This window comes from Plecotus auritus (genome assembly GCF_963455305.1).
Source record: "Plecotus auritus genome assembly, chromosome: 1".
Taxonomy (NCBI): domain Eukaryota; kingdom Metazoa; phylum Chordata; class Mammalia; order Chiroptera; family Vespertilionidae; genus Plecotus; species Plecotus auritus.
The window spans coordinates 65,580,520-65,595,606 of NC_137770.1; the positions used below are offsets into that span (position 1 = coordinate 65,580,520).

Genomic DNA, 15,087 nt, shown 5'->3' on the forward strand with positions numbered 1-15,087 from the left:
TAGCCGTGTTAAACACAAGTGTTTATAATGTCCCAGGCAACTAATATAAATACAGATATGTTCTCGCCTAATGGGACAAGCAAGCCACACAACAAATAGCAATGGAGAGCAGACCTGGAATTATGTTTTGATGAATATCTTATATATATTTCTATACAAGCATAATATGTATAATATACATAATATATATTTTTAAAATAAGAGCCTGTAAAGGAATTATAAAAATATGTATACTGTTCCATAGGGAGGAACTTTGTGTCACGAGAACTAGAAAAATGTCCTCTGGGTTCCATTACAGCTTTGTCTAAATATTTCAGCTCCCTTGTCATTACTGATTGTTTCCATTTTAACAAATAAACATGTTTCTCCCCCCACCCCCCACATCACTTCAGCAGTGTTCAGAATCCACCCACTGACTTACATTCCCAGCCTACACAGATGTTAAGGGTTTCTTTTTTTTCTCCATAAGCGTTGTCCAAATCCTGGGTTGAGGGGAATGTTCGATTTAATGGAGGGAGAAAGTACATTTGTTTGAATCTAGAACACAGCTCTCTGTCCCTGGCTTGAGGGAGCTTGCTGGGTTACAGTGTTTCTGTGGCCCCATGCAAGGCTTCTGCTGCTCCTTTTGCCTAATTGTCATTAGACAACCAATCAGAAAGAGAAAAACTAGGTTGCTGCTAGGTGCCATCCTTGGTGGGTCCTGGCTTTCACAAGCTAATTTGCAAGAACCTTCCACCCTCATGTGCTCACTCAATTAGTTAGCAAGGTATACCATTAACATCAGTTGTTTTGAGTTAAAATAGCGAGATTTCTTGGTAATGCCATTTCTCAAACTGTGTGCTTCTTTCTACCTGAGAAATGTTGCCAGTAGGTCCATGAGAGAGAATCATATACTTCAAAACCACCAGCATTCAGTGACAATTTGCACCCACTTTCTTCCAGCTTCTTATCACCACTAATTGTCCTCCACTGGCTGTCAGCCTGTGGAAACTCGGTGGGTGTTCAGTTAAATTGTCTTGGCTCCAAATTTGGATTCAAATGAAGAAATCCAAGTAACCTTCACATTTGGCCTCTCCATTCACTCAAACGTCCTCTTCCCCAATGCCTAATCAAGGAGATGCCACAGTGTGTCAGCACGTGACTGATGCCCAGATGGTGGGAATGCAGGTGTTTGTGTGGGTGATACAGTCTCTCCCTGTCTGACTGTCAGAGGCGGCCAAGCAGCTCAGAGCACAGCCCTTGTTTGAATGGCAGTGGAACACACCCAAGCCTGCGCCTGGGCTCTGCTCAGGCCACACCCTTGCCCTTCCAGGGAGCCCTGCAAATAGGACCTTTGAGTCTGTGAGGCAGCTCTGGTGGGGTTACGGAGGCTGCAGTGTCAGCCCTAAGTTTGAATTCCCTTGCTTTCCTTGGCTTATGCTTTATTCTTAATCTTAAAAAGGAATTTTCTGTCTGGAGCAAACTTGTGGGGGAAAGAGAACATTTGTACAGAAAGAGATGTTCTTGGCAAATGCGTGCTATGTTTCCTTCACATTACTGAAGACTAGAGTGTTGTAATTAGAATGCAGCATTTTTGTTTGCTTGTTTTTCTTATGGCTCAGTTTCCCCTTCTGTTTGTTTTTATAATGAGGTGCAGTCTTAGGCCCAAGTCTGCCACGAAACCGATTAAGGAATAATCGTTGGCACATGCGTGCACATACACACATGCAGCAACTTTTTATGCAGAGATGCCTTTATACTTTATGACGAAGTCTTTCTAATTTATGTGTCACGTACTGAGAGTGTAAGACATTGAAATGATGATATACAGCTATTCACAAAATGGGGAATTGAATATTGGCTCCCGAGTCACTCTCTCCTCATATCCTAAAGCCCATGACACTTGGCTTCTTGCAAATGTAATTTCTTTTCACCTTGGAAATGTGTGGTGAAATTGCACATATTTTCTTGAATTAGAAATTTATATTAGCATATTATTAATAATTTAAAAAGGAGGGAGTATCTCCTCTTATTTTTAATTTTGTTGTTGTTGTTGTTAATCCTCATGTAAGGGTATTCTTTTCATTGCTTCCTAGAGGGTGAAAGGGAGAGAGGAAGTGGGAGGGAAAGAGAGACACACACATTGATTGGCTGCCTCCTGCACACGCCCCCACTAGGCCAGGGATCTAGCCTGCAACCCAGGTATGCTCTCTTGACAGGGAAGTGAACCCTAGAACCTTTGATATGCAGGCTGATACTCCAACCGCTGAGCAACACCAGCCAGGGCGGCTCTCATTTTAAAGGAAATTATGTTTTTTAATTGCAACACTAAATATGGAAGGTAAAAATAATTCATATGAAAATAAAGGTAACTTTGGTTATTAGAAAACTGGAAAGAAAAGGATTACAGAATTACTAGATTGACAGACTATGATAATCTCTGAAAATTATACTTAGTAGGAAAGATTAGTGAAGACTTCTAAGAGTCTGTTAAACTCACCAAGATTTTGAAAACTCCATAAAGCAGGACTTATAATAAAGTCCTGGGTATCTAAAGAAATCAGCCCAACTAGGCAGCTGAGGCCTAAGGGAAAGAGCTCTAAGCAGTGGATGGGGAAAGTGAGTTACTGGTGGTCCTGGCTCTGCCCCTCACTGGCTGTGAGGCCCTCAAAAGTCCCCATGCCTTTGAGGACTTCTGTATCTTCTTCTTGGAAACTGAGGATAAGGAAAGTAGAATTCTAAATTCTTTTCACTTAGAAAATCTCTTGATTTTGTAACATTTGGGGGCTATAGTACTTAGGCAATTGAAGCTCATCATTTCTACCTAATTCAGAGATCATGACAAATAAAGGAGGGAAATTAAGAAGACTCTTCAAGAATTGTTGGTTTGCATCATTAACTCTGAGGGGAGTGATTATCTGAGGAAGAGAGACATGTCCATGGCTCTGGTTGGGGGCCCTTTAGGTCAGGCTTACTTTCTTGAATTCCTTTGCCTACTTAGCACTATTATACCTGAGCAGGCCTGGAATGTGCCGGGCTCAATTATCCAGTTGGTTAAAGCTCCCAATCACATGTCTAAAGCTGCCTGGTATGTGCCTCCCTTGACCTACTAATAACTCAATAGGTTCATGTGGCTGCCAAGGTTACATTAAAGTCACCTATAGAATACGTTGTAATTGTAAGAACTTTCTTTCAGGTGTGTTTTCACCTTATGATTATTAGTGACACTGCAAAATAACTTGGTATGGAAATGTTATTATTTTATTTTGCGTTTTTTCTAGAAGTTCTGAAGAAGCCAAAGAGCCTAGGACCATGTCAGAGTTTCAGATGAAATATTTGGCAAACAGTGGGGGGTTTGCAAACTCTTTCAAATCATTTAATTGGGCTTCTTAAGTAAACAAAAGGGTACACATAAGTTTCTTGCCCAGTTTCCTATTCATGCCACTATTCAAGCGATCACTGAAAATTCTTGCAACATTTTGTAGGCCAGAATTATCCTTCTTGACCCAAGTTTTGTGTTAGGCACTGGTTTCTCTATAGAGTCATCCATACCTATGAGCTCTTGTTCTTAGTAAATAAAAAAAAGTTGATTACGAGGTTAGATGCCTGGCTTTCCGTATCTAATGGATTAATTTTAGGAAATAAGAATTTGGTACCAATTCCAATTCTGATCATTAACAAGGTGTCTTATAATTCAATGAAATTCGGACACTAGCTTCAGGTAGATAGTGTCAGAGTCCACAAGTTAAGGGCTCAGTACCACAAGACTGTCCCAATTCAAGTGCCAATCACAAGTCTAGGTTTGTTACCTGTGCTTTTGACAGACTGGCTGCAAATCCTGTAAATCAGAGGTTCCCACACCTCTTCCTTGGATTTGATTAGTTTTCCAGAGAAGCTCACAGAATGCAGGAAACCAGTTTATTCTCTAGGTTACCAGTTTGTTATACAGAGGATGTAATGCGGGAACAGCCAGATAGAAGAGGTGCATAGGGCAAGACATGGGGAAGGGATGTGGAACTCCATGCTCTTGCTGAATCTCCATGTGTTCACAAATCCTGTTCTTTTGGAATTTTATGGAGGCTTTTTTACATAGGCATGAGTGGTCTTAGATTGATTCACCCTCCAACTCCTCTCCCCATACCTAGTCCTAAATCAGGGGAGTGGGACTGAAAGTTCTAAGCCTCTAATCAGAGGGATGGTTCTCCTTCCAACCAGCCCTCCTGCTTACAGTCGCCTCATTATCATAATAAAAGACACCTTCCTCACTCTCATCACTTAGGAAATTCCAAGGTTTTAGGAGCTCAGTGTCAGAAATGGAGACAAAACCAACTGTATAAACCTTATTTTAAATTAAAACTTCACAGAAAAAAAACACCCATTTATATTCTTTATTGTAACACTTTCATATTAGAGAATCTATTTAGGCTAAATTTGGAAAGGAAAATTTGGAGAACAGAGAACTTTCAAGAACTGGGAGTCTTAGTAATGTGACCCTAATCTGGTACTCCTTTTACAGAGACATCTCCATTGGATTGATTTGAGTTTTACATGAACCAAGCAAGAAGACTTGGGTCTCCAACGTGCTAGGACTCTAAGAAGCTAGAGAAAAGAAGGTTCACACACTGCCTTAAGGAACATTCTCTGCAAATGCTTAAATTAGCAATACCTAAAGTAAAACTGTTATAAAAATAAAGCATAATTAAATAATAGTATTTTACATTTAAGAATAAAATATATTCAATATATAGAATATGAATATAGAAAATATAGAATATGAATATAGAAAATATATTCAATATATAGAATATTTCCAATATGCCAGCACATTGCATTCCTTTGTCTGTATGATTGACTTAATAAACATATTGGATATAGAAACGCCTGACCATGAGTGCTAATACCATAGAACATGAGGCAACTCACTTTTTAAGGTCAACTGGGAAATGTTTCCTTTGGTTTTGCAGTGACTAGACACTTACATAGGATAATGGAAAATAATTAAGAGTCAATAATAGCAAGTAGCATCATGTTGTTTTTTTATAAATTGAAATTTAAAGCTGTTGAATCTATGTAGAGTATTTAGGTGGATGTTAAACCAATATATATTTTACTGTGGGAAGTGTCAAAGTAAGTCCACTTTTGATGTTACTAAGTTGCTATCGCTACAACTTAAAGGGCCCAAAAAGGCATCCGTGCTAAACTTTTTTTTAAGCTGCTGCTTCTTTTTTTCAGACATCAATGAATGTGAAATCGGAGCACACAATTGCGACAGACACGCCGTATGTACCAACACAGCAGGAAGCTTCAAATGCAGCTGCAGCCCTGGATGGATTGGAGATGGCATTAAGTGCACTGGTGTGTTGGAAAATAACAGACATTTTCCCATGAACTGCAGAGATTATATGAATTCTGTAAAGAAAAATCTAATGTGTGCATTATTGATGTTCAGTGACACACTTTCTGTTCATAATGATATGTTCTGTTTCCTTCAGATCTGGATGAATGCTCCAATGGAACCCACATGTGCAGCCAGCATGCAGATTGCAAGAATACCATGGGCTCCTACCGCTGCCTCTGTAAGGAGGGGTACACAGGCGATGGCTTCACTTGCACAGGTAGGTTTGTGATGGAAACAACTGTGTAAATAGCAGTCAGAGAAGCAAGGTCTTTCAGACCATCAGTTCTTTTCTGAAGGCTGTGTCGGTTACGGAAGTCTTCAACATAGAAGATTAGTTCTTTGAAACTAGATCCTTGTAGAATGGAAATTTGGAGGTAAGTCAGTTAGGAAAACCTCAGAAACTCATTATATATGTATATAGTTATTAGTGCTCTATATATCTCATTGTATCTAATGATGTCATTAATTTAAAAGAAGTCACATTTCCTTTTATAAACCTTAGTTTTTATATTTTTGTGCCCAATTCTCACTGTTGACTTGTTTTTCATGCCGTACTTGAGAGTGAGCTTGCTGTAGGAAGCTATGTTCTGGATCATGTTGGCAGTATATGTTTTTCTCCCACAGGCCGTCATCATTATCACCCCACATTAGTATAAGCAAGAATTTCCCAACTGCTTTCTAAGGAATTCATTCACTTCCAGTTTTACAATATATCAATGACATTTTTCTTCAGTTATAATTAATAGTCATGGAATTAACATGAATTGCTACATTTTTTTCAATATAGATAAATAAAAATGTGATTGTGTAAATATAGTGGTGGACAAAAGTAGGTTAATAATAATAAATAATATAAGAATTAATAAATAAACAATAGTACAAGAGTAAACTGTTTCGAGTACTCACAATTGTAAACCTATGTTGGCCCACCTTGTATGTTACATACTGTATACATCCATGAACACATAAAAACAGTAATACTTTTTATGTCAGGGCTTTGGTGTTAAATAAGATACCGAGATCCATTTCTCATTGACCATTATGTAGCATAGCTGCTCACATGACTTTAAGTGTCAATTTATCCTGAGCACTTTGCTCACAAGAAGTCATTCAAACAAAAAAGAGGCAAGGGCCCAGTAAGTGATCTACCTGAGTTCTTTGTAACTCTCTGCAAGTTGTATCATACTTGAAATTGTTTTTGCCTAACTCAGTGAAGTTTTGTCAGCATAAACCTCTCATTACTTTTTAGAAAATATTGAGTGCTTCATGTATTAGGCAAGTATGATTCTTGTGTTTGATACTTAATACCCATGATTTTTTTTTAATTTTTTAAAATATATTTTTATTGATGTCAGAGAGGAAGGGAGAGGGAGGGAGAGTTAGAAGCATCAATGATGAGAGAGAATCATTGATCAGCTGCCTCTTGCACTCCCCCTACTTGGGATCAAGCCTGCAACCCAGGTATGTGCCCTTGACCAGAATCAAACCCAGGACCCTTCAGTCCACAGGCCGATGCTCTATCCACTGAGCAAAACTGGCTAGGGCTTTAATTTAATTTTTTTATTGTTTAAACTATTACAAATAGTAGTACATATGTCGCCTTTTTTTCCCCCATTGATGTCCATGATTATAAACAAAACTCGGTAAGATTAAGCAGATGGGAATTTTTGGTGTCCTCTATCGTTGTTGTCCTAGCTCTTTTGCTTCCCCTCTGAGCTGAACCTGAAATTTGAAAAATAGGCACAAACCATGCTATGTTATTTCCTGCCATGGATGTGTCTTCATGTGGATGGTTCTGCTAGAAAAAGCCTTGGTTGGAATGATTTGTTTAACTTACTCATTTTACATCATTAGTGATGATTTAGTATCTGAACACCATGTTCACTGAATATTCAATATCAGCATTCAAAAAGTGAGTTTAAATGTGTCAAGGACAAAGTGTGACCAAACACCACTACACTCAGGAAGCTGACAATTATAAAAATTATTGGACCTGAGGAGTGGGAAAACTAATGGAGAAAGAGTAACTTGTGTTTCTTTCTGGCTATAGATCTGGATGAGTGCTCTGAGAATCTGAACTTGTGCGGCAATGGCCAGTGCCTGAACGCCCCGGGAGGATACCGCTGTGAATGCGACATGGGCTTTGTGCCCAGTGCTGATGGGAAGGCCTGCGAAGGTAACTGCTGGGGAGGCTGCTGGGGGCCTTGCAGGCCTGATGAGATTAGGTTATTTACACATTCCTGATTTTATTTTTTAGCTGAAACGTGTTTCGGCTTCAACCTCATCAACTCAGTTTGTGGAGGGATTAGGTCTCCAGCCAGATCATTTTTCTTTGTGCAGAGAAAATCTTCTCTGGCCATAAGCTGCACATCCAAAACCTTGGCCAGATAGTCTGCAACAGTACACTTGTTGGTCATAAGTGAGAAGAGATCACCACGTGTGTTTAACTCAATGCAATCTATTTGTCCCCATTGCTGGGGGAAAGAACTCAAAGTGCTAGTCCCCTGGTAATAGCCTATTGAAGGATTCTCTTTAGATATTAGAAACACAGTTTGGAGTCTCTGCTATGGTTTGGGTTCTGGAAATAGAAACTTTAAAATAGCAGCGAGCAGATAGTCTTTTCCACATAGAATAATGTCTTGGGTACATATGTCTCACATGGTCTCTAAATGTCTTTTTGCAAATCTGTCCAGGAGGAGACCCTTTGGGATAATGCCATAGGTCATGATATGTCTCAGCACAAGGCTCTGTCTTTCTGATAAGTGTTGGTCAGACAGGAAGAGCCTTGGGAGCCTGTTGGCTAAGGGTGGACCCCACTAGGAGACGCGGGATTCTTCTCTTTGCCTACACATGTGAAATTTAAGCACATTGTCCCTCATTGAGAAGAATTAGTCACTACAGTGAACTAAAAAGATTTCAAGAGAAATAAACAAATGATAACGATTGACAATAGAAATTTAAACAAGACTCTGACTAATGTTCTTAACTAATAGTTGTTGCTTGTTAATAGGACATTAACTCAAAATCAATCTTTAGCTATGACATGTATACTAATTCCCTCATATAGTTCTATAAATACTTTGTAATGGAACCATTGGGTATTCTTTATACAGTTTATATTAATATGCAAAGTTTGATATAAAATTCCTCTGAGTCAAGAAACTAGATTATGCTCTTGGTCATGTGCCTAATGCCTTGTTTAGTTTCGTTATTCCAAACATCCAAGGAAAACAGGTACTGTGCCACCTCTGGTAACATAAATAGTTGCATTCAAAGTTTTACTTCTCTTAATGCTACAAGGGAAGGTTTTGTTTGTTTGTTTGTTCTTAATATAAATCATCCCTAGCAGAGTGGTCATGGCTATTTAAAACCAGTCTCAAGGCTGAAAATGTGCCCGTGTGTCAATTACACAAGCAGAATGTTAATGTGAGGCCGGGACAGAGGCCTAGAAGAAGTGTCTGCAGTTTTCAGATCTCCATCAACAATAGCAAAGACATGACATAGGGATACAGAGGGTTAGAAAGCTGATTATCAAAATTACCACAAAGCCTTTGTGATTCTCAAAATTTTAACCTACAATGAAAACTGTAAATGGATAGATTAAAAATAATAATAATTTAGGCTAATGTGGTCTTTTTGGCTTTTTACAAAAGTGATGTGGGCCTATGTGAAACACCATAAATGAGATAATATATGTAAAATGCTTAGCCCACTACTTGGCATGTAATAGAGACTGAAAAAAGTAAGTTCTCACCTAAAAGACTTCCCTATTCATAGCAAGTCATCTAAAAGTCAATAGAAGTGCCTAGATTTATGTCTGATAGTCCTGATTTTCCTAATAACATTAGTTGACGAATTATATTAGGCAGTTTCTTTAGTAAAAAATAAATTTAATTTTCTTTTTTTACCTCTTTCCAAGATATTGATGAGTGCTCCCTTCCAAATATCTGTGTTTTTGGAACTTGTCACAATCTTCCTGGCCTGTTCCGTTGTGAGTGTGAGATTGGCTATGAACTGGACAGAAGTGGCGGGAACTGCACAGGTAAGGTGTCCATTGGCATCAAAATTTGCTTCCAGGGGTGCCAGGGGACTTGGCTGTTGGGGCCCTGCTGGGATTCCACAAGGATATTCAGAGTCACAAACAAAAAGCTGGGATAAAGCATTAGGGATCACATTTTCTGAGACCTGGAACTGATTGTACATGAGGATCCAGAGGAAAGCGTTGAAGGCAGCTGAAGAAGCAGAGTTTGTAACCTCAGAATCAAGCTGTAGCTACAGAGAATGTGCCAGGGGTGCTCCGTCTATAAGGCTTCCCAGCCATTGTTTTTCTCCTTGGGTGCAGTTTCAGAGTTTCCTTCCGAAGGCCACGGGATTGGATTGTCTCCTTGTCTTCTCCAAAGCGATACTCACTCCTTCTCGGCCCTGGCCTGCCAGTGGTCACCAGAGAATGTGGTACTCAGCCACCCATTTGTAGTGTGTCGATCATCTTCATGTAAAGCAAAGGACTCTCTGGGAACACACGAAAAACATGAGAAAAGCTATGGGCATGCCCATAGACTGTTACTCTGTTCGCTTTGGCACTGAGTTAAGACTTTGAAAGCCATTTGCACTTCTCCATCCTAGTCTACCCTTTGTTCAAGGAGACTGAGGAAACAGTCCCATTCTGTATGGGCTCAGGATATCAGGAAGAAAGAGATTTTCCCAGCAACCCTCACAAGTCATGACTCAGTGGCTCTCCAGATTATGACCATAAGCTGCATCTCCACCCTCGGCTCCTCCCCAGATTGCTCTGCACTAGGCTCACATTCTTCTCTTGGTTTTCCTAAAGACAGTCATGACACTGAGCTGGGCTTCTAGTATAACACAGGAAGTTGTCTCTCCACATGCCATAGCCTCCCCTCAGTGCCCCAAATCGCCATCGGCATCATTCTATCCAACCTCATTTCTGTGAGTCTGCCCTGTCCCTCCAAGTTCCCATGAGATATGAGCAAAATAATTTTCTGCTACAGGTTCCAGGTCCAAGGGGGAGGTCCCCAGGAGAAGGTACTATCCTCATTCTTCAGCCTCTCCTCTCTGAATCCCTGTTTATCTGATCTTGAGTATTTTGTGAGTGTTCAACACAAACTAAAGGATTACACAGAGCTGGAATTTGCCAAAACGCATGTCCTAAGTATCTAGAATTTTGTACATATTTTTAGACTAGAAACTGAAAGGGAAATCCTCAAACCAGCATCAGTGACAGGAGAGAGACTCTTAGCGAGCGGCCTTGTGGAAACACGCTGAGCCTCGTGCCTGTGTGTGCTCACACTGGGCTGCAGCAGGGCAAGCACAGCCAACGGGGGAAGCAGCAGAAGTGCCTGCTCCTGAGGGTTCCCTGGGACATCGTGCTCTAATTTGATGAAATAACAAGTCACACATATTACATACATTTTCTTAAAACCTGTGTCTGAATTTCTGGTTGACCGAGGTCACGGTCATGTTTTACTTTCAGTTACCTTGACTGGAATATTTTTCTGAGTTCCAAAGTCATATTTTCTCCTGATGACAAATTTGAATGCTAAATGTGTTCCAGAGGAAAAAAAGACCAAAGACTATGACATATTTCCTTCCTGAGGAGTTGTATTTCACAAGTAGAAGACTGTATTTCTAGGTGTAATTATAATGAGTAATTCTTAGAAAATTCTCGTTGGGAGCCCTAGATTTGGGAGCTACTATTTTATGGTGATGTCTTCCCCACATGAGCTCTTGTGACAATTCTGCCCCTTGCTGTTTGGTTTTAGATGTTAATGAATGTCTGGATCCAACCACGTGTATCAGTGGGAACTGTATCAACACTCCAGGCAGCTATACCTGTGATTGTCCACCTGATTTTGAGCTGAATCCGACTCGAGTTGGCTGTGTTGGTAAGATCTTAAAAACTTTTCAGAGAAGCATACTGTTTATTTTTAAAGCAGCATCTAACATTCCATTCTCAATTTTTTTTTAAAAAAGTAATAATATGAAAATGTAAACATTTTCTAAATTTGGTTTATACTTTCGGATTCCTTTTCTGTAGGTAAATTCCCAATTTAGTTTCTCCATAAAAATAAATTTTGTGTTTTTTAAAAGTTTCTGAAACAGTTTCTGAAATGGATTTAAATTTTCAGCCCCCTTGTAGAAAGAATCTGCCTGACACTTTTTTGTTTGTATATGGTAAATAGATACCCGCTCTGGAAATTGCTATTTGGATGTTCGACCTCGAGGAGACAATGGAGATACTGCCTGTAGCAATGAAATTGGAGTTGGTGTTTCCAAAGCTTCCTGCTGCTGTTCTCTGGGGAAAGCCTGGGGTACTCCTTGTGAGCTGTGCCCTGCTGTGAACACCTGTAAGTGAACATCCACTTATTTATTATCATTATTCCAGCTTAGGCCAGTTCTCCTCGCTAGATACACAGAATAGAAGCCCCAGAGGGAGGGAGCTTCCACTAGTCTCTACTCTTCCATCAGGAAAGGAGATCAGTCCTCTCTGCTTTGTTGAGGGGACCCTGCTCCCAATTTGGTGGTCAGAATGTGTCACCCGTTGGCTTGCACTAAGAGGTCAGGTGGAGCAGGTTACAGCTCCCTTCTACCTGAGTGATAAGCAGATCCCATTATGTTAAAGAACACCTTCCAGGCTAAGTCACTTATAGTGCTTCCCTTCCAGGGACACATTGATTGGTCTCTCCTTTGTCATCTATTGGCTTGTTTCAGAAGTTCTAGGTAGGACAGGTTTGAGTGTCCCTGAGTTTTCAAAAAAGAAGCAATTAGTTAAGCAAACATGAGATAGAAGATTATTCCATTCTTATTGTATGACTTTAAAGAAGGTTCTAGAATGATTTTAAGACATAAATAATATATCCTAAAAAGAATAAAAGGCTTCCCATTTTTCTAAGTGTGTCCCCCAGTATGATTCAGAGTTAGATGTAATTTCTTTGGCAAAAATCAATGATTGCTACTTATGGGGTATATTGGGATAAACATTGATTCTTTCCTTGATAAAAGGCCATTTATTAAGTTTTTCTAAAAGTACTTAGAGTACCTAAAGTATGTACCTTGAGTATGCAAAGATGAATTTCACTAGATCCTGCCCTCCAAGAGTATACTGTCTAATAAAGTAAGGCCCACGCATATAAGCAATAATTCAATGTAGGCCTCAATAAGGGAGAAAAAAGGGCAGACTGTGACATGAGTGAGAGGAACAGCACACCTGGTTCTAATTAGGACTCCATCTCATGCCACTCATGTAACTTTGGGCAAGTTGCTTAGCAAGCCTGAGTTTCCTCATTCATAAAATGTCTCATAGGATTAAATGAAATGACTTGAGTAAAGCACTCAGCACAGGATGAATGTTCAGCAGGCATCTCCTTCTCCTTACTCTTCAGAAAGGGAAGTCAGTCTGGCATAGGGTGGTGATGACTGTGCTTTTTAAAAAAAATGAATTTTTTTTTTAGAGGGAGAGGAAGGGAGATAGAGATAGAGAGAGAGAGAGAAAGAAACACTGATGTGAGAACCAGACACCTGTCGACTGCCTCCTGCATGCTGCAAGCCGGGAATATGTCCTGACCCGGAATGAAACCGGCAAACTTTTAGTGCATGGGAAGATGCCCAACCATCTGAACCACACTGGCCAGGGCATGACTGTGCATTTTTTAAACTGGGCCTTGAAGGAAGGGTGTGATGTGAAAGTGAAGACTTAAAAGGAGTAACAGACAGCAGAAATAGGAGGAGAGAAAAAAGTAAAAGAGGAAGAGGAGGGTAGTTAATTTCATTGATATTGAAAGAAGCAAACCAAGATGTTTAAGTGGGGGAGTCAGCTCTGTTGATTAATAATGATTAGCAAATAAAAGTCCACCTTACACCAAACTAGATTGGGGCTAAAACTGGAATATATACATATTTAAATTTATGTATATATACATAAAATTTCAGAAATCCAAGAGAGGGATTATCAAATTATGAAAGAACATGAGGACCATGAAAGAATTGCTTCTTATAGATACTCTCCAGGGCTTTCCAGCAGGTTAGGGTCATTCTTATTCATGTGTTCCTGTATGTATCACACTGCTGGTGCATAGCACTGAAATAAATGTTTTTGAATGAAGTAGTTGGATAAGAGAATTAATCGGTTAAATCAAAGAACACTGTAAAAACTTGGTCAGGGGCATCAGTATTACTGTCAGTTAAACAGAAGGCAAGAGAGATCTTGCGTCATTACGGAGAGAAGTGGGGTGGGAACCAAGAAAGAGCAGCTCTTCCTAAGGCTCTGTCTGGGAAGGGTTTTGGAAACAGGCTGATTAACATTGTTATGGAAACTATAATTTCCAGGAAATAAGGCGGAAGCAAACATAAAGATGGAGGAGTCTGTGAGAAAATAAAAAGAAAAAGAAAATCTTTAAAAAGAAAGAAGGATGGAGATGAGGGAATAAAATAGTTCACAAGAACATAAGGCCAGGGAAGTGTATATAGGGTTCAGAGACTGAGGACAGTGGCCATAGTAAAAGCCTTTTGAAAATGATGAGTATAGATAGAGATATTAACTTCCTTTAGATGAGTGGGGGGGGGGGGTCACTGTTAGAGATTGCTGCAAATGAATATGTGCAGTTGCATATGTTGGTATTTCTCTCAAGGATACCATTGCTAGAAATTTTATCCTCAAAAGAACTCAATTTGATTTTTTTGTTTCCATAGCTGAGTACAAAATTCTTTGCCCTGGAGGAGAAGGTTTTCGACCCAACCCCATCACTGTTATACTGGAAGGTAATTCTGTTTCCTTTATCCGAAAGAGCATACATTTTGAACTTCCTTGGGTTTATTGACAATGCTGAAGAAATACTGCTATCTTCATTTTGACAGACATTGACGAGTGCCAGGAGCTTCCAGGGCTGTGCCAAGGCGGCAAATGCATCAACACCTTTGGTAGTTTCCAGTGCCGCTGTCCAACGGGCTACTACCTGAATGAAGATACCCGAGTGTGTGATGGTAAATGGCCCCGATAGGATGCTAAGTTCTTTCCAATATTGAGAACTGACCTCAAAAGCCAGGAAAACTGAAATTTAACAAAATAACACAATGGTCTAAATAGGAACATAGTCAGGTAAATATGACATGTGGCAGTATGCACTAACATTACTGACATAATGTCATTGTCATAATGCCAAAATGCCACAAACCTCCCTCTTTTCCTGTGGAAAGTATAGTTTTACTATCTTACACTTATGCACACAAAAGTTTTCCATGTTTTTCAGAAAAGCCATTTTTATTAGAGCAGCACAGGTCCCATACAGTGACTTCTATATGCTGGGCAGTTCTGGGCTCTTCTTCCTGCCCTTCACCACTTAGCATTGGTACTAATGCATTTAAATTAGCTTCTCTTAAAGGTGGCCCCTTTGGTTTCATGATGTGATGACTCCTGTTCATCCTGGGAAGATGGAGAATATTGACCACTTTTAGCTGTAGGACTTGGGCTACAGACCAGGCTGAGAGAGATGGATTTCATTTACATGCAGGAGTCACAGGACTAGTTAGAGAAGAGACTTCCTTGCATCCTGGAGGAAAAGTAGTCCTCTGATTCTCCAAAAGGCTTATTGGGTGACTCAATGACAACCTTGTTGAGTGTTGGTTGAGCATTCCAGTGTGTACAATATAGCTCTAAGATCCATGGAGTTAACAAAAATTGGAATCAACCCCTGTGT

The 15,087-nt window shown here is 39.8% G+C and overlaps 1 protein-coding gene across 1 annotated transcript in view; it reads left to right on the forward strand.

The window, feature by feature from the left end:
• FBN1 (fibrillin 1) overlaps positions 1-15,087 on the forward strand; it is a 239,295-nt gene that overhangs the window by 171,831 nt on the left and 52,377 nt on the right. The window contains exons 33-40 of the mRNA XM_080644028.1: positions 5,212-5,334; positions 5,472-5,594; positions 7,428-7,553; positions 9,297-9,419; positions 11,158-11,280; positions 11,578-11,742; positions 14,084-14,152; positions 14,249-14,374. Coding sequence (XP_080500154.1) covers positions 5,212-5,334; positions 5,472-5,594; positions 7,428-7,553; positions 9,297-9,419; positions 11,158-11,280; positions 11,578-11,742; positions 14,084-14,152; positions 14,249-14,374 — 978 coding nt within the window. The remainder of the gene's footprint in view (positions 1-5,211; positions 5,335-5,471; positions 5,595-7,427; positions 7,554-9,296; positions 9,420-11,157; positions 11,281-11,577; positions 11,743-14,083; positions 14,153-14,248; positions 14,375-15,087) is intronic.